This window comes from Drosophila rhopaloa, unplaced genomic scaffold (assembly GCF_018152115.1).
Source record: "Drosophila rhopaloa isolate 14029-0021.01 unplaced genomic scaffold, ASM1815211v1 contig_150, whole genome shotgun sequence".
Lineage (NCBI taxonomy): Eukaryota > Metazoa > Arthropoda > Insecta > Diptera > Drosophilidae > Drosophila > Drosophila rhopaloa.
The window spans coordinates 2,202,004-2,219,199 of record NW_025335029.1 but is presented as its reverse complement, the minus strand read 5'-3'; the positions used below and the strand labels follow the sequence as shown (position 1 = coordinate 2,219,199).

The 17,196-nt window shown below is 39.3% G+C and overlaps 3 protein-coding genes across 3 annotated transcripts; all 3 read right to left on the bottom strand.

Moving 5' to 3' along the window:
• Positions 1–932: 932 nt before the first annotated feature.
• On the bottom strand, positions 933–3,325 carry LOC108046698 (ionotropic receptor 75a). Its single transcript, XM_017126550.1, has 7 exons — positions 3,229–3,325; positions 2,985–3,169; positions 2,585–2,924; positions 2,386–2,533; positions 1,723–2,335; positions 1,387–1,667; positions 933–1,155 (listed from the first exon to the last, which is right to left on the bottom strand). The coding sequence occupies exons 1-7, from the start codon at positions 3,323–3,325 to the stop codon at positions 933–935; spliced, it is 1,887 nt and encodes a 628-aa protein (XP_016982039.1).
• Positions 3,326–3,480: 155 nt separating this feature from the next.
• On the bottom strand, positions 3,481–6,952 carry LOC108046699 (ionotropic receptor 75a). Its single transcript, XM_017126551.2, has 6 exons — positions 6,862–6,952; positions 6,643–6,809; positions 6,246–6,587; positions 6,055–6,191; positions 5,113–5,994; positions 3,481–3,691 (listed from the first exon to the last, which is right to left on the bottom strand). Exons 1-6 carry the CDS (start codon positions 6,950–6,952, stop codon positions 3,481–3,483), a joined length of 1,830 nt encoding a protein of 609 aa, XP_016982040.2.
• Positions 6,953–7,249: 297 nt separating this feature from the next.
• On the bottom strand, positions 7,250–10,965 carry LOC108046710 (ionotropic receptor 75a). Its single transcript, XM_017126566.1, has 6 exons — positions 10,872–10,965; positions 10,626–10,804; positions 10,070–10,408; positions 9,879–10,015; positions 8,281–8,887; positions 7,250–7,759 (listed from the first exon to the last, which is right to left on the bottom strand). Exons 1-6 carry the CDS (start codon positions 10,963–10,965, stop codon positions 7,250–7,252), a joined length of 1,866 nt encoding a protein of 621 aa, XP_016982055.1.
• Between the last annotated feature and the right edge of the window lie 6,231 nt (positions 10,966–17,196).

Genomic DNA, 17,196 nt, shown 5'->3' with positions numbered 1-17,196 from the left:
CTGCCAGTTGCAGTTTTGCAGTCGGCAGGGAGTCATTTAAGAAATATATTCGCTTCAAAATATTTGACGCACTTGTGTAAATACACACTATTTAAATAGTTTAAGTTCTAAAAAAAATTCAAAAATATAGAAAGCCATATTGTAGATAATCATTTAAACTTCATCCTCTTCTCTTTTCAAGATGAAACTATAAAAGCCATTACCTTGCGTCTCATTCTGTTTTTTTACCCTTTCATACTCAAAATGTTACACTATTTAATAGTTTGTCCGTATAGATGGTCACCCAACTCCACTTAATAATAAATATTGTACAATCAATTTCGATAAAGCTTTGACACATCTCTTCTAATATCTGTCGCCGTCGGCCAAATTCATTAAAATAACATAAATCATGATGAGGCAAAATGTGATTGATGTGGTGGGAAAACTACTGATTTCGGTTGGGGTGGAAAATGCGGAAAACCAAGCACACAGTTGTTAACTGTTTCTAATAGGCCGTATTAGGCCCACATTCTGTTATCTACCATTCACACGTGGCATCAGGGGACAAAGTTTTCAATTCAGAATAAGCCTGCAACTGTGGCTGGGCATAAAAATGGAAATAAAATGGCCAGAAAGGGATGAATAAAATCATTTCCAAAAGTGTAAATGGAGAATAAAAAGTAACCGCCAAACACGAAAAGTTTTTAATGCAAATACGAAAATCGCATGGAAACATGGCCACCGCCACCAAGTCCTTTGAAATCCCTCCATCCTTCCCTCCGTTTAACGAGGCGTGCTGCAATTTTCCGGCGCAAAAACAGGAAGTGAGGAAAAGCGTGTTTGCCCCTGCATAATTTTGCGATGCGAAAAGTTAACGCAAAGTGTTTTTATTTTCTCCTGGGTGCAAATACTATATAGCTTATAATGCAGCTTAAAGGGACTTTAAAGCACTACGATTGAATGGTGTGTCGGGTGAAAAAGCGCTTCCAGGCCAGTTCCACTAGAAGGATGATCACCACCAGGATATCTGCACAGATCAGCATGAGGAGCAGAGGAGCCACGTACTCCATGCCCACCGTAATCACGAAATTCTGGGCCACGCAATGGAGCTTCATGTGGACCCAGTAGCTGCGCTGCTTTCGATAGACGCCAGTTTCCAGGACTCTAAGAAGTCTGAAATATATTAGTGTTATCAAATCTGAGTAATTTTTAAATATAAAAAAATATTTGTAACACTTTTAGGCCTTTATAAATGCATTCAATTAAGATATCGCATATTAAGCACTTTAGTTCAGTTCAATTGTTAAGAATAATGTGATAAAACATTTTTTTTCGTCACCGATTATTAAAAAGAGATACAACTTAAGTAAAATAAGTTATATCTCTTCAACAATAATTTCTCACCGAAGTCTGAAGAGCTCCTTGTACGTAGAGTTGCGATGCAAGTGCGTATAGAATAATTGTTCGGGTCTGAATAAAACCTCATTCAAATCGCAAATCTGTTGGGCTGTAAAGTAACGCTCCACATAGGCATATCCAGAAGAGGTCTCGAACACGAAGACATATCCCGGATTATCCCTTACCCTTAAAACACCCTGTTCAGCGGGCAACCAAAGCTCTGGATTCTGTGCCTGCGTTTCGATCTTTCGCTTTATAAACAAATGGATCTCAGGAAGTCTCGAGTACTGGAACAAATAATACTTTATATAGTGAACAAGTTAAATAGAGTACTAAACCAACATTTAAATAGCTCTTGGTGAAGGGTAGTGGCTCCAACCCAACGGTCAGTGGACTTTCCGCCAGCTGCTGCATTGTCTTGATCTTTGACTTAACGGGTGAACTGAGCAGCGACGAGACCACCACCGAAGTGTAGTAGTTATACATGATAAAGCTGATCAGAAACAGGGCGAAGTATATAAGTCTGCCTCCAGCGGAACGTGGAATCAAGGACGAACTCTGGATACAAGCAGCTCCAAAGCTGATCAGGAAGGTACTCAGCAGCGAGGGCAGGTAATCCAATCGCCAGCGTTTTCGCATCCGCTTGCATTCCATATAAAAGGTGATCCACAGAAGGATACCGATTAAGGAGAGTACGCCGCCAAAGAGATACCATACCAATGGACTAAAGGGCTGGAGGAACACGTCTCCCCGTAAACCAGCATTGTGAGGAGTCCGGAAAATGCACACCGATCGGAAGAAGCCCGTCTCAATAATGGCGGACAGATACTTGAGCCTGCCTTCGGTGGCCAAAGAAGGCGTGGCCGTGATGTCCGCCGTCTGATCCACGATGGCACCCACTGAACCACCCACCACATCGGATTTACTCCAGCTATCCGAGAAGATGAACTTCATCCTGGAAAAATCGGTTAAGAGATGTTTCAATCCCCGGAACGCCATTCTTACTTGCAGTGTAGCTGATCTCTTAGGATTAGAGTCAGGTGGAATCCGAATCTGACCAGTGAATCAATGTGGGTGTCGTTCTCCTGGCTCAAAAAACTTATAAGTTCGTCATCCGACAATGTTAGTGGACGTTGAGTGACCACCGTGGCCACTAAAAGAGAGCTTTTAGTAACACTCTTTAAAAGGTAAAGTACTATCTTACCCCTTAGGACAACATCAGTTAGCTGTTCTCTGTTTCCATATTTAGAACGCTGTTGCAAGGTACTCAAATATCGAATCCTCTGACACTCATTGGGGTCACAAGCCATTTCATGGGATCCAGTCATATTCAGCTGACCGCCAATGATTTTACCATTGTTGTAGACATCATAGACGGCAAAGACAACCGAAGAGTTGTTTTCCTGGCTTTCCTCCTTCACATAACTGACATCCGCATCAATAGATAGGTTAAATGGGGAAAATAAATCATAAAAGTCCAAAACAGACTGGTTGCCATGCAAAAGCCAATGGTAATGCTGATTGTACAGCTGGGCTCGACTAGCCTAATGTAAAACAGAACTGCAGATCAGTAAAATATAATATTATGTTGTAAAGAACCATACCTCCTCTAACAATTCCTGGGCCTGATCGCACTTTATATCCACATAGATGCCCAGAGTGGGTTGCAAATGACCCATGTAATTTAGCTCTAAATGTGACCAATTTTGAACTCCCTTCATTTGAACAAACTGATGATAGAAAAGGAGGGGATGGATGGGTTTGATGAACTGCTGAGCAAACTGAAGACCTGAAAAAGAGTAAAAGAGGTTAGCCATTATTAAAAGGATATAAAATATTCCTTCCCACTTTCATCCCGCTGCCAACAATGAAAGAAAACAATGAATCCGATTCGCGACTGCACGAGATTGTCCAGCACAAAGTTGGCCAACTGCACCAGCTGCATTGTTGACTCTTTCACTTTGATTTTCCAGGTCGGAGGTTCCTTTTTATATGTTTACAAAGTCCCCCAATTTAACTGTCATCGATGTGCGTTGTTTGTTTTTAAATTGCCCGAAATTGCCCGTCAATTGCCAATGACCTTGGCCTGGGCTGCTCACCTTAATGTAGCGTGGAATGGCGGTGCCAAATGACCTCCAATCCCAGCACGCCCACACAGAGAATGATCGCTCCTAGTAGAAGGATGAACAGGGGAGCAGCGTACTCCAGACCCACTGCTACCGTGTGATTGTGCTGGTAGCAGTGGAGCTTGGTCTGCATCCAATACCGCTCGTGCTTGAAGTGAATCCCTGTCTCCGACATCCGTAACTCACTGAAACAGGGAGCGAAGAATAATTATTCTTCTAAATTTAAAAAACTAAAGATTTTTTTTAGAGACCATCACAGCTGTTAAAATGACCCTGTGATGTCGAATAACTCATTTACTTCACCACATAACAAAATGATTAAAGTTTGTGGAATAATAATCAAAACATGAACCCATATATTATATTTTAGTAAAAATAGCTCTAAACAAAGATGGTAAGTTTTTTTGGTAATCTTTCATAAAATATCTATTATTACCAAAATGCTTGGCAATTTTCTTAGAGTGTATTTATTTGTAATTTTTGTGATTAATAAATGGCGGACTCTTCACATAAAGGGGTACCTATATGGACATTTAAAGCCCCATCATGTAATACTCAACTAAATAATAACGCGAATTCTTTAAAACAATTAATAAAGTAAAACAACTTGAAAACTAAAACTTGGACTTAAAGAAATCTAAAAATTGACTTACATTTTAATTTAAAACAAGAAAGGAAAGCTAACTTCGGGCGGAGCCGAAGTTGATATACCCTTGCAGAATTCTCTATAATAATATTCTCCAAAATTATTCCTATGATGCATTCTTAATACTCATAAAAAATCCAAACTTCCTAACTTTAAAAACACCAAAGTTATGGCATTTCGAATCGTTCAGTTATATGGCAGCTATAGGATATAGTCGGCCGATCCTTATGAAATTTGGTAGGTCGGATTGATTGGCCAAATATAAAACCTGTAGAAAATCTTAACTTTCTAACTTTACAAACACCAAAGTTATGGCATTTCCAATCGTTCAGTTATATGGCAGCTATAGGATATAGTCGGCCGATCCTTATGAAATTTGGTAGGTCGGATTGATTGGCCAAATATAAAACCCATAGAACATCCCAACTTTCTAACTTTACAAACACCAAAGTTATGGCATTTCCGATCAATCAGTTATATGGCAGCTATAGGATATAGTCGGCCGATCCTTATGAAATTTGGTACGTCGGATTGATTGGCCAAATATAATACCCATAGAGAGTCCCAACTTCCTAACTTAACAAACAGCAGAGTTATGGCATTTCCGATCAATCAGTTATATGGCGCTATAGGATATAGTCGGCCGATCCCGGCCGTTCCGACTTATATACTGCGTGCAAAGGAAAGAAGGTGTGTGCAAAGTTTCAATTCGATAGCTTTAAAACTGAGAGACTAGTTTGCGTAGAAACAGACAGACGGACAGACGGACAGACGGACAGACGGACATGGCTATATCAACTCAGGAGGTGATCCTGATCAAGAATATATATACTTTATAGGGTCGGAGATGCCTCCTTCACTGCGTTGCACACTTTTCACCAAAATTATAATACCCTCTGCAAGGGTATAAAAACAGTGTTATAGTCAAATTAATCGTTATGGATTCTAATGTTTACCCACTTTAGTTTGAATAGCTCCGCATATGGGGACTTCTTTGCCACAACCGAATGAGTATGGGAGGCGTCGCGCAATGGAATCTCGTTGAGCTCGCAGATCTGGTGGGGCAGGAAGTACTTCCTGACAAACTCGTAGCTCGTAGCCACTCCGCATATGTAGACGAAGCCCTCCTGATCCCGCACCAACTTGACCCCAGCTTCGGTGGGAATCCAAATGCGATCTGGCGAACGTTTGCCGCCCAGCACCTTGTTCCGGTACAGACTGCGCACATCCGGCTCCTCGGAGGTCTCCACATAGGTGCGGGTGTAGACAGTTGGCTCTATGCCCACCTCCAGGCTGCTGTCCGCCAGTTGCTGCAGAGTCCGGATGCTCGACTTGGATGGCTGACCCAACAACTTGGACACCACAATGGACGTGTAGTAGTTGTACATCAGGAAGGAGGTCAGCATCAGGGCAAAGAAGGCCATTCGACCGCCCATCGATCGCGGTGTGAACCAGGCCCCCTGAATGCAGCCAGCTCCGAAGGAAAGGAGGCAACTGGTTAGTAGCGACGGCATCCACTCCTTCCGACGCTCCAAAATAAAGGTGATCCAAAGGAGAAAGCCAGCCAGCAGAAGTAGAAGCGCGAATGTCAGCCAAACTCCCCCGCTGAAGGGTTGCAAAAACTCGGTGGCACTCAGGCCAGCGGACACGGATCTGGGATTCCGAAACATGCACATCTCCCGGAAAACACTGAACTTTGTGAGGGGTTGCAGAAATATGCCACGATCAAACGAGTAGATGAAAGGAGCTATTGCTAAATCAGCCACATCCAGGATGAGATCGCCGATCATGCCGCCTGTTGCATTGCCATCCGACCAGCGATCTCTAAATATGTACTTAAACCTAGTGGTTACACTTGCTGTAGTTTACAAATTTTCAGACTCATTTCAGCCAATTCCTTACTTGCAGTCCAACATATCCCTCAGGGGTTGTCGGGCTTGATAACCCAATCTGCCGTATGTGTCCAGGTAAAGTCGATCCTTGGCCTCCATAAACTCAAAGATCTTCTCTATAGAGCTGTTCAGTGGTAAAGCGGTCACCTGTTTAAAACGATTATTTAGTAGACAGTATAATCTCTGAGCAGATATACATACTACAGCAGTGGCCCTCATGGTTAATCCCGTAAAGGACTTTCTGTGCTGCAGGAGATTCCTTGTGTGAAGATCACTCAGATATCGCTTAACTCGACACTCTCGTTCATTGCAGTTAATTTCCCGATCGGCTGTTATATTTAATGTTGCACCTAGTTGCCTTCCCTTGTTGTGCAAATCGTAGAGTATGAAGTTTTCTGTGTTAGGATCATGCGTGACATAGGTCAGATCAGTATCAACAAAGAGCTGGGCCTCCTTGAAATGAGTTTCTATTTGGGAAAAATCCATTGATGTATCGTAGATGAGCCAATGATAGCGATGACTATAAAGTCTCTTAGCACTGGCCTGTAATTTTTCATTTCTCAAATAGTTTTCCAAATAATAAAGCCCTGTTACTTGCCATTTTCAAAACAACATCGCTTTGATTGCAATTGATATCCAAGAACACGCCCAACTTTAGAATATTGTGATTAAGAAAGTTATCATTTAAATGAAGTGACGAGTCTAGTGGTTGAAATTGAGTGAAAACATTTTTAGACTGTGCCAACGTCGCTAAGTGTGCAAGTGCTGAAATGAGAAGATTAAATCAAATATCAGAGAATTACCACAGACAACTCACAGTCCATTGACCAGCAGTGCAATATGAAGACGTGACTCAATTTGGCCATGTGAATAAAGTTGTATAGAATAAAATTGTGCAATTGCAGCATGTTAAAAACTCGAACAAAGAACTTGGCAATTAATGATACTGATTATGAGCCAACTCGGGCTTTTATAGGGCACTCATAATACCACCATTAGTCACATAATCAATATACAATAAGTAATCGTTGACTGAACTTGACTTGACAATTTAATGGGTATGCGAAAATAGGTATCGACAGTTCCTGTCAAGTCCAATCAAAGTGGTAAGGCAATGGGACCAATTTTCAGGCAATTTAAATGGTTAAGAAGGGAAAACCTTCTGCCACTCACCAAGATTAATTACATTTATCCAGTTACTGATTCTAGGGGAAAATGGTGAACAATTTCTTTCTGCCATAACGGGCCCAGCAGATTTCCAGGATCAGGATCAGTAAGGCCAGGATGTAGGCCACCAGCAGGGAGATAAACAAGGGTGCGGCATACTCCATGCCCACTTGGATCAGGAAACTATTAGAGAACGTGTGCAACTTCGGCTTGCTGAAGAATCGACTCTGCTTCGAGATGATTCCGGTTTCCAGCATGCGCACCTGCAACTGGGTGAGCAATTGTCGATAGGTGGAGTTCAGGTGCACCATTCCGTAGACGGCGCTCTCCGGTCGCAATTTGATCTCATTCAGATCGGATATCTCCTGCGGCAGATAGTGCTTCTCCACGAAGTGATACATGAAGGAGGCCTCCGATGTGTAGACAAATCCCGGCTGATCTCGCACCCGGAGCACACCCTCCTCCGGAGAAAGCCAGACGCTATTGGGATCCCGCTTGCTCTCCACCTTCTGTTTGTACAGGCTGCGAATATCTGGACGGGGCGAGGACTGGAATATGCTTTTATTGATTAACGGATTTCCTAAAAAATGGAACAGAGAATTCTGTTCCCAATAAACACCTCTCGAAAATATATTTTTGGTACGTTTTAGATCAAATGACAAATGTTTATAGATATCATTTAGATATGTATTTTAAAATGAAAGATAAAAATCTCTTTTAGGAAAATTATGATCAAATATTTTCAAAAATTAATATATTCAAATAATTTAGTTTAATTTAAACATATCTACGTAATAATAAAGAAATGTTAAGAACTGGACCATTTTTAAGACATCTTATGATTTTCGAAAGCAGCTTATTATTACTATCATTTACTTTCCGATATGATAGTATGAGTATAAATTAATGGAGGAAATGACAAAATTTCAAAAAGATACATTTCAAATGGTAAGGAAATCTAAATTTAATTTTGGAAAAATTAATAGTGTTAAGATATTCCTCAATCAATATTTGTTGTTATAGGAATATTTTAGAATTCTTCCCAGAAGACACCGATAATCACACTCACCACCAGATACGTCTTTGTGAACGGCACCGTATCGAAGCCCACGTCCAAGGAGCTGTCTGCCAACTGCTGGATGGTCCTGATGTTCGATCGCACTGGAGATCCCAGCAGAGTGGACACCACAATGGACGTGTAGTAGTTGTACATGAGGAACGAGGTGAGCATCACGGCAATGAAGGCCAATCGCCCGCCAGCTGACTTGGGCATCAGATAGGAGCCCTGAATGCAGGCAGCCCCGAAACTGATCAGGCAACTGCTGAGCAGCGAGGGAATAAAGTCCAGACACCGCTGCATCCAATGCCGCTCCAGGTGGAAGATCAGCCATAGCAACACCCCGGCAAAGATCAGGAGTCCGGCGAAGGCGAACCAAACGCTCGGCATGAAGGGCTCCAAAAACACGGCTGCCTTGATCCCGGCATTGTGTGGAGTGCGGAACATGCAGACGGCCCGGAATTGGGCCTGCTCCGTCATGGGATGGACGTAGTGGAGGCGATTCCAGGAGGGAACGAACGGAGAAGTACAGAGCTCGGCCGATTCATTGGTCAACATGCCAATAGCTCCGCCAAATGCATCTTGAACGCTCCAAGTGCCACACCAAATGTAGTGCAGCCTTAAAAATGCAGGGACGTTAGTGGTTTAAAATTACGACTAAAGCTAAGAAAACCTAATGGATAAATATGAAATATTTATTATATTAAATAAATAATATAGGATCAAAATTCCAAGGCACCATAACTCAATGATTTCATCTAAAACTCTTTTACAAGGTATATGTATGGAAATTCGTTTTAAATTAATTTAGTAATATAACATTTCTAATATGTATTTTCATTAAATATATACAATCAAACCACCAGTTTTTATACCCTTGCAGAGGGTATTATAATTTCAGTCAAAAGTTTGCAACGCAGTGAAGGAGACATTTCCGACCCTATAAAGTATATATATACTTGATCAGCATCACCAGGAGAGTCGATCTAGCCATGTCCGTCTGTCCGTCCGTCTGTCCGTCCGTCTGTCCGTCTGTCCGTCTGTCCGTCCGTTTCTACGCAAACTAGTCCCTCAGTTTAAAGCTATCTGCTTGAAACTTTCCCAAAAGTTGTCTTTCTATTGCAGGTAGTATATAAGTCGGAACGAGCCGGATCGGGCCACTATATCATATAGCTGCCATATAACTGAACGATCGGAAAAGCCATAACTTTGATGTTTTTAAAGTTAGGAAGTTGGGATTTTCTATGGGTTTTATTTTTGGCTAATCAATCCGACCTACCAAATTTCATAAGGATCGGCCGACTATATCTTATAGCTGCCATATAACTGAACGATTGGAAATGACATAACTTTTGTGTTTTTAAAGTTAGGAAGTTGGGACATTTTATGAGTATTAAGAATACATCATATGAATAATTTTGGACAATAAAATTTATAAAATATTCTGCAAGGGTATATCAACTTCGGCTCCGCCCGAAGTTAGCTTTCCTTTCTTGTTTATTTATTAAATTAATATATCTAAGTCATTGCTTCACTATATAAATAAATCGATACTTAAGAAAGCTCATCTATATATTTTATTATTTAAAAATCTTTCTTATATCACTTACTTGAAACCGAGAACTTCCTGAGTGTGCAGAATAAGCCGATAGCCAATGCGAGAAATCGAGTCCATATGGGAATCCCTATCGCTATTCAGAAATTCAAGAAGTGCCTCTTCACTGGAATCAATAGGCAGCACAGAAACCTGAAGGGAAACCATTAATCCTGTGGTTTTTATTTCACTTTTTAGTCCACCCACCAAAGCGGCCAATCGAAAGGTCACGCTCGATAAATCCAAGCGGTGCTGCTGTCTAGTTCGCAGATGCAAATCACTGAGATAATCCTTAACCTGACAGTGACTTTGATTGCACTGAAGACGTTGGTCTACGGTGATGTTGAGATGGCCTCCCAAGTGGCTCCCCTTATTGTAGACATCGTGCAGAACGAAGACCTCCTCATCTTGCCGACTTACATAGGTCACATCCGCATTCAGACTAAGATTGGCTCCCTCAAATAAATCAATCAACTTGGTGAAGTTACCTGCCTCATCGTAAAGCAGCCAGTGCAAATTATTGTTATAAAGGCGCGCTTGACTAGACTGTATGAAGAAAAAATGTTTAGTAAGACTATAATGAAACATTTTATATAGAAATAAAAATTTGATTAGATTTTAAAAGTAGGTGTAAATACAAATTATAAATAAAGTACTGAATAATACAAAATAATAAAATGTCTATTTAATTTAAGTTTATTAAAACTCCTGAAATAAAATTTGTAGTCCTGTAATATTGATAAAAATATTCTTAAAGACCCACCTGATTAGTAATGAATTCAGCCTGGTCGCAGTCCAGGTCTAAAAAGACACCTAACCTGACTAAATCACTATCCAAGTAGTCCTTGTGGATGTTGGCCAAGTTTTCGGGGTCCTGTTGCAGGTCAATGTATTGCGAATAAATGCCGTTCTCATTTAGCATTTCAGCCAGAGGAAATGCCTCTAAAATTTATGATTTCAATCCAATGGGAATGTTGAAATATTCATATGAAAGTGTAGCAAATCTCACCCTTTATCGACCAGCAGTGAAATACCATCAGATTACTCAAATTGATTTCCAGCAGATTGAAAACAATCAGGCGAAACAAAGGTAAGCTAGCCATCTTGACCGGGTTTTTCTAGATTTTGGCCAGACGTCTGACCCTTTTATAGTCCCAAGCTGCAATGTCCAACGAGGCCAATTAAGTCATTAGACTCAAATTTTCGGGGCTAGTCATCAAAGTTGAGATTTTTGATTGGCAGGTCAGTCGAATTTTGGGACCAATTTCAGCCAGAAATACCCCGAACAAAAAGCAACAAGTGACTTGGAAAAAGGGCGCCTGCGCAGGATTCGGTAGCGTAAACAAAAGTGCAGGAGGGATTTATGAATGAAAGGCAGAAAGGTGGGTGGGTGCTAATGGATTCCTGAGCCGGGCTGATGGGGGTGGGATTGTGGGTCAGGAGGGCAGCGCCGCAGGCTTTAGTGATTTTGCGCCTTTTGCATGTTGCCCCACGATGTCGTCGCTGCACAATTCAATCTTCTGACTTGGTTGGTCTCAATATCATTTCGGCTCAGTCTGCGTTGCGCGCTTGGCGCGTTTTGACGTATCTCCGAATCTCCGCATCTTTCTCTGAATATCCGCTCGGTCCCCATTTATGTTCAGTTCGATTCGGTTTGGTTTGGTTTTGCCTTGGTTGGTTTGCCAGTTTGTTTATTTTCGCCGCCCGTCGTCGCCGTAATTGTCGTTTGGCTCTGGAGATTTGTGTGTATTTTTGGTATGATTAGTGCGTTTAGATTCAAGGCAGCCACGAAGGCTGAAAAAACACAGCTGGATATGATAATTCTGGAGTGTGTGTGTGGTATCATTGCGTGTGAAAAGTGACTACAAATCTTTACCAAGTTTTAAATAATACGCCTACAAAAAATTTACAACAAATAAAAATATTCAAAATCTGAAGAAAAATGTTTAATTTGTATGAATCTTACCAACAAACCTAGCTGTGCTTATAAATTGAATAGCAAAAAATTAATTATTGTAATTTTGACAAATTGAATGAAACAAGATTTTAATAAATTTAAACATAACACGCATCAATAATTCAGCATTGTTTAAAATTTACATAATTTGCTTTATTTTTTTCCCAGAATGTAATAAGGATGTGGATAAAATAGATTTTCTTGAAATATGTAATAAATTCGGTTAAAAATAAATGTCTAATACCTAAAGTAAAGGTCTAATTCGTCTCAATTTTGTGTGTATTTTCAAATAAATTTTTATTTAGATACAAAACTAATACACCTTTTATTTCTACAACCATCATTTTATTCCAAAAAAATAAAATTTTGTAAATCACATATAACTCAAATGGGGACATCTTGGCGTATGCGTGATATTTATATAACGACAATTTTTAGTCCTTGAATATACGTAAATTTAAATTTATGGATTTAAAAGTTTGTTTGTTAATTGCAAAATACCTTTTTTTGTGTTTTTTCATAACCAATTGCATTATATTGTATTATAATGTATTATTAAGAAAAATGAAGTTATTTATCTGTCGTTTCTTGCAAGTGCTTAAAGCGTATATTTATTAGATATCTCTGGGAACATGGCAAACATAAATCCATGAGATTCTCTAACCAACGGCCTCTAATTGACCTGTCAAATACTAATTACATAACCCTACCACAATTTCCCTTTCACTTCTGTGTTTCCTCAATTGAGTGCCAATTAAACTGTCTAAATCAACCTAATTAACAATGTCTTTATAACCAATTTGGAATAAAACATTTTAAAAGTGATAATAGTAAATAAACATCCAAATCAGAGCATTCCATTAGAGACAAATTGAGCATTGGATAAATACATTTGCAATTAAAAATAAATGCTACAGCTCGTTTGAAAAAAAATAAAACCAAATAACACATTAAGAATCAATTGAAATGTGGTCATCCGCACTGGGCCAATGAATGAAAAATTCAGAATAAACCACAAATATGACATTTTGGAAAGAAACAACTAAAACAACACGAAATACAGACTGAAAACTGCATTGGGTGGCGGAGACTGCAGACATTGAGTGCAAATAAAATGCAATTATCGCTGATTTAAACGGGCATTAGAGAATCATAAATTTTTCATGAGCACCACATGGCCACAGGGACGAGGGCAGAAAATTTACTCCAACACCCGCAAATAATCCACCAGAGGATTTTGGTAAACCAGCAGAACGAAAACGAACTATTAACAAAAACCATTTACTGGGGGATGCGGTTTGGCGACGGCAACTGTATAGAAAATAGCAAATAAAAGAACGAAACGATTTTGAGAAGCAATTGTTGGATCGCCAGCAGTTTAATTTATTTTATTGTTATTGATTATCAAGCATGGACGTGGATTTTGTCAAGTTTTAAGTTAAACACACAGTGTATTGCCAATGTATTATCGACTGAGCAATTATCTTTAGAAAACATTAAAGATTTGCAAACTTTGGCTGATTTGCATATTTTGAAAATCGTACGCGATAACCAATATTTCAAATATGGCTAAAAAAACTCATTTGAATTTTTAAATTCAGCAGATAAACTTATGATTAAATCGTTTATAAATGGAAAGATAGTAAATTGTCTATTAAACCATTTGTGGGCAAATGCAAGCATAAATTAAAAGCATCTGTTAAATTGATTTATTTATTTTTAAGGTTTTTTTAATATCTCAGAGACCGGTAAATAATTTTCCTCGTTATCGCATAGTTTTAGGTTGCCTTAGCCGAGTTTTTATGTCATCTTGTTTTGGTATCCGGTCTTTCAAAAGCTTTTATCTTTTTTGGCAGATTTTGCATTTTTTTGTTGACACCGCTTGAGGCTACGAAACATCGCTTAAATAGAAAAAATGCAAAGCATAAAAAGCGGCAGTTGCGGCATCTCACTCTTGAGATTTACATTGTAAAGTGATCCGAACCCTCGTTTCCCCTGTCGTCTATACAATGTGTAGTATGCGATGCAGGCCCACAAAAAACTGCATTTAAATTAATTGAATTTTGTACATTTTTTGTTGGTCAGAGGGTCTGTCTAAGGCCCACAGCCCCGACAATCCTGTCCTTCGGTTCTATTGCTCTTATTGAATTGGTTTGGGGATTTGTTGGCTGACCCACAAGTCAAGATTGTGGCGTGTCTGTTGAGGCAGGGGCACCACAAGTTTACTTAGGCGTCGTCCGAATGCGTTTTGTGTGTCATTATTTCAAAGGGAGCGGAGTGGAAGGCTCTTCCATTTCCATTTTTTGTATGCTCTGCTCACGACTGGGCTTCGCCTGCATTTGTGTTCATTAAATTTGCAAGTAAGTTGAAATGTTTTTGTTTACTTCCACAACTGGCCTTCTAAGCCTGGCCAAATGGAATGTTCAAAAATTATAAATGAGTTTGCATTCCCATTTGTGAGCTATTGCAAAAGTGCCGAAATGGTTTTCTACTCTGAACTAATAGTATTATTTGGTTTAAACTTATTCGCTTCTGGTAACTGAGTTTCGATAATTATTTCTTTTTATTTTTATAGTCAGCTTTTCTATGCTTTTCTTTCTTTAGGTTTAATAAATTTAGTTAATTTTTTCTTTAATTTTCATTGATTTGTGATGCTGTTAGTGTAATTTCGATTTCGAAAGTCAAAGCTAGAGTTGAATAATACAATTTTACAACCGCTTCTATCACTTCCACAGCTAATGGTATATTCTTTTCCATTTTCCATCAGAAACGCAGAACTGGTTTCGATACTTTTATTACCTTGAACGCATTTTTACAACCTTAATAGAATTAATAATATTTTAGCTCCTCTTATAAAACATTTCTAATTCAAAACTGCAGCATAAGCTATCAATAAATTCAAATTTGTTACATTAACTGGAGTCTATGTCCTGAAAATCGGTTACCGAACAAGGGAACCCACTTAGCAGAGACAAGAGCAAACATTTGTGCATTATAATGCCCCGGCAAGAGCGATTCAGCTGCATTTCACGCTTCCCTAATCCTCGCCAGCTCCCTTCAACAAACATTTCCGCAGAACGTGAGCCAGTTAGGGGGGGCAAATCCGACAGGGGGCAAAAGCTACTGGAAGTTGGGATCGTGGATTCCGGGGACTGGGAACTGGGCACGTGCTTGTCGCTTGACTGTGAAATAATTAGTGCAATTGCATTGGCCTGGGGCCATAAAGTTCGCAGTGGGGCAATTGCAAACTGACCACAAAAACGAAATTTCTGACTTTCGTGTAATTTAAATGCCACTTTAATGCTACTTAGGTTAACTGGAAAACTTACGGCATCGTTCTCATTCCCATTTGCACACGAAAGGCCACAAAACCGTGAAATAAGCTGCTCATATATACATTTATTATTCCGCAGGCTTCTGTGGGCTGTGGCCAAATTGAAATGCGCTTCTCATTTGCCAGCGAACAAATAATAAAGCCAACAGAATGCCCCCAAATTTTCCATTTAAACCACCTGCTGCTGGGGCTTCCGATGAGCCACAAAATATAGTGGGACGACCCCATAATGCACCCACAGATAGGCACCAGATGCCAGGCACATCAGCCAAATAAGGAACTCTCTTTGTAGTTTTGGGGGAAATCCGGCATATGCAATACCCTTCACTTTCATCGCTGAGATAAATCTTGTAATAAATAAGTCTATTGGTTGCGGAGAAAAATGTATGCCTTGTCATTAAGGTTGTTCAAAGACGATTGGCTTAAAATTAATTAAAAACTAATTTATAGTAGTAAAGCTAGAGTAAAAGACTTTACAAATATGTGTGGTGCTGAGTGGAAAATAATATTATTGAATTATACAATGGGTTTACTAATGAACTTAACTTAATCATATTTATACGGTTTAAATCATACAGCAAATAAATTGCAGAAAAAAATGTTACTAGTCATAGTGGTTGAAGTAAATACTGACAAGTTCCTATCAAATGGCAATCAATTCTAGCAAGGTCCATAGACCAACTATGATACTCTGCATACCCTCCTTTTTAAGTGGACGCTTTTTAACAATGCATTTCCTTCCTTCAAAAAAAAAAATATGTGGCAAAATATTCCTTAGCAGGCAAAGGGTATAAAAGGAAGGTTGAGGGTGCGGGGAAGCGAACCGTCAGCAGCCTTCAAAAATTGAGTGCAATTTCGACGCTGATGAGAAAATGCGTTGAACGTGCTCAAGTTGTCCTCTGTGCCAAACCGAGGAAAATTGTGTGGGAGGCGTCAAAAGTGGGTATTCCTACATTTAACTTTAACCCGTTCGCAGCAGTTAACAAAAGGCGATGAAAACGAAGACGGCTAAGCTAGAAATTATAAACGAAAAGGGACGTCCAGACATCGTTGGATGGGGTTCTCGGGGACGTCTGTTGATGTTTGTGCTTCTGGCAGCAATTTGTTTGTTTCACGAAATCTGCCATCAAAAAGCAAAGTGAAGTGTAATTAACAGCCAAATAGAGCCAAGCATGTGGTTCAGATTTCACGGCAGACAACAAATGAGATTTTATGGGACTCCTGCTTAACTTAGCAAAAATTATCTGGGTGAAATACAGAGTTTATCATTATAATAGTTGGGAAGAACGCTGGTAATGAAATTATATATTCTTTCTTAGTCGTTGTTTTAAGCTGAGAAAACTTTGGCAGTATAAAATGTATTTTTATCTTATTATAATCTCATGAAAACGGGTCTCATTTTAAGCAAAATTAATAAGCTTCGAATGGTTATTATAATATTTTTTTGTAATCCATTTCTTAATATGTAATATATCGGTAAAAATTATTATTACAATGTTGCCACATAAAATGTTGGTAAAACGCAGCAAAACGATAAAAATAAATATTTTAAACCGGCTTTAAATTTTGTTTTTTACCATTTAGGTTTCTATAAACTATTTTATTAAAATGTAGACATTTTCATTTAATATATTTAACAGTAAGTCGCCGTTTTAAGATATAAATTTTACACAAATAAGTTCTTAGGAAAATCATCTTTACCACCAATTTGGTTGGTGTTTCCCATGTGACAAATCAAGTTTAAATAATGCGAATTTCCTTCGGGCTAGGCCATAATTAGCCAACACAAGCGTCTAATCAAGTGGCAAGTAGCATTGACGGCGAGGCTGACGTTGCAGCAGATGATGGCCGATATCAGACGGCCGACTTGAAGGCAATATCCAAGTGGCCGAGAGACCACTCCAAAGTATTGAAAATAGTAATCGCAACGTGGCGTGGATGTCGGCATTGGCCATTGGCCATGCATAAAATTAGGTTAGTGGGTGAGACATAATTAAGTTATGGGGTCGCATTGTTTTTTCTACTATTTTTCGCATTATTAAA

Coding starts and splice junctions, on each gene's coding strand:
- LOC108046698 (XM_017126550.1), bottom strand. CDS start 3,325: ATGCAGCTGGTGCAGTTGGCCAACTTTGTGCTGGACAATCTCGTGCAG. Junction 2,336..2,385: donor AGAGATCAGCTACACTGCAA/GTAAGAATGGCG, acceptor CGATTTTTCCAG/GATGAAGTTCATCTTCTCGG. Junction 1,668..1,722: donor TCACCAAGAGCTATTTAAAT/GTTGGTTTAGTA, acceptor TATTTGTTCCAG/TACTCGAGACTTCCTGAGAT.
- LOC108046710 (XM_017126566.1), bottom strand. CDS start 10,965: ATGGCTAGCTTACCTTTGTTTCGCCTGATTGTTTTCAATCTGCTGGAA. Junction 10,805..10,871: donor TCACTGCTGGTCGATAAAGG/GTGAGATTTGCT, acceptor CATAAATTTTAG/AGGCATTTCCTCTGGCTGAA. Junction 10,409..10,625: donor CTGAATTCATTACTAATCAG/GTGGGTCTTTAA, acceptor TTCTTCATACAG/TCTAGTCAAGCGCGCCTTTA.
- LOC108046699 (XM_017126551.2), bottom strand. CDS start 6,952: ATGCTGCAATTGCACAATTTTATTCTATACAACTTTATTCACATGGCC. Junction 6,192..6,245: donor CCATGAGGGCCACTGCTGTA/GTATGTATATCT, acceptor CGTTTTAAACAG/GTGACCGCTTTACCACTGAA. Junction 3,692..5,112: donor GCGGAGCTATTCAAACTAAA/GTGGGTAAACAT, acceptor TCCCTGTTTCAG/TGAGTTACGGATGTCGGAGA.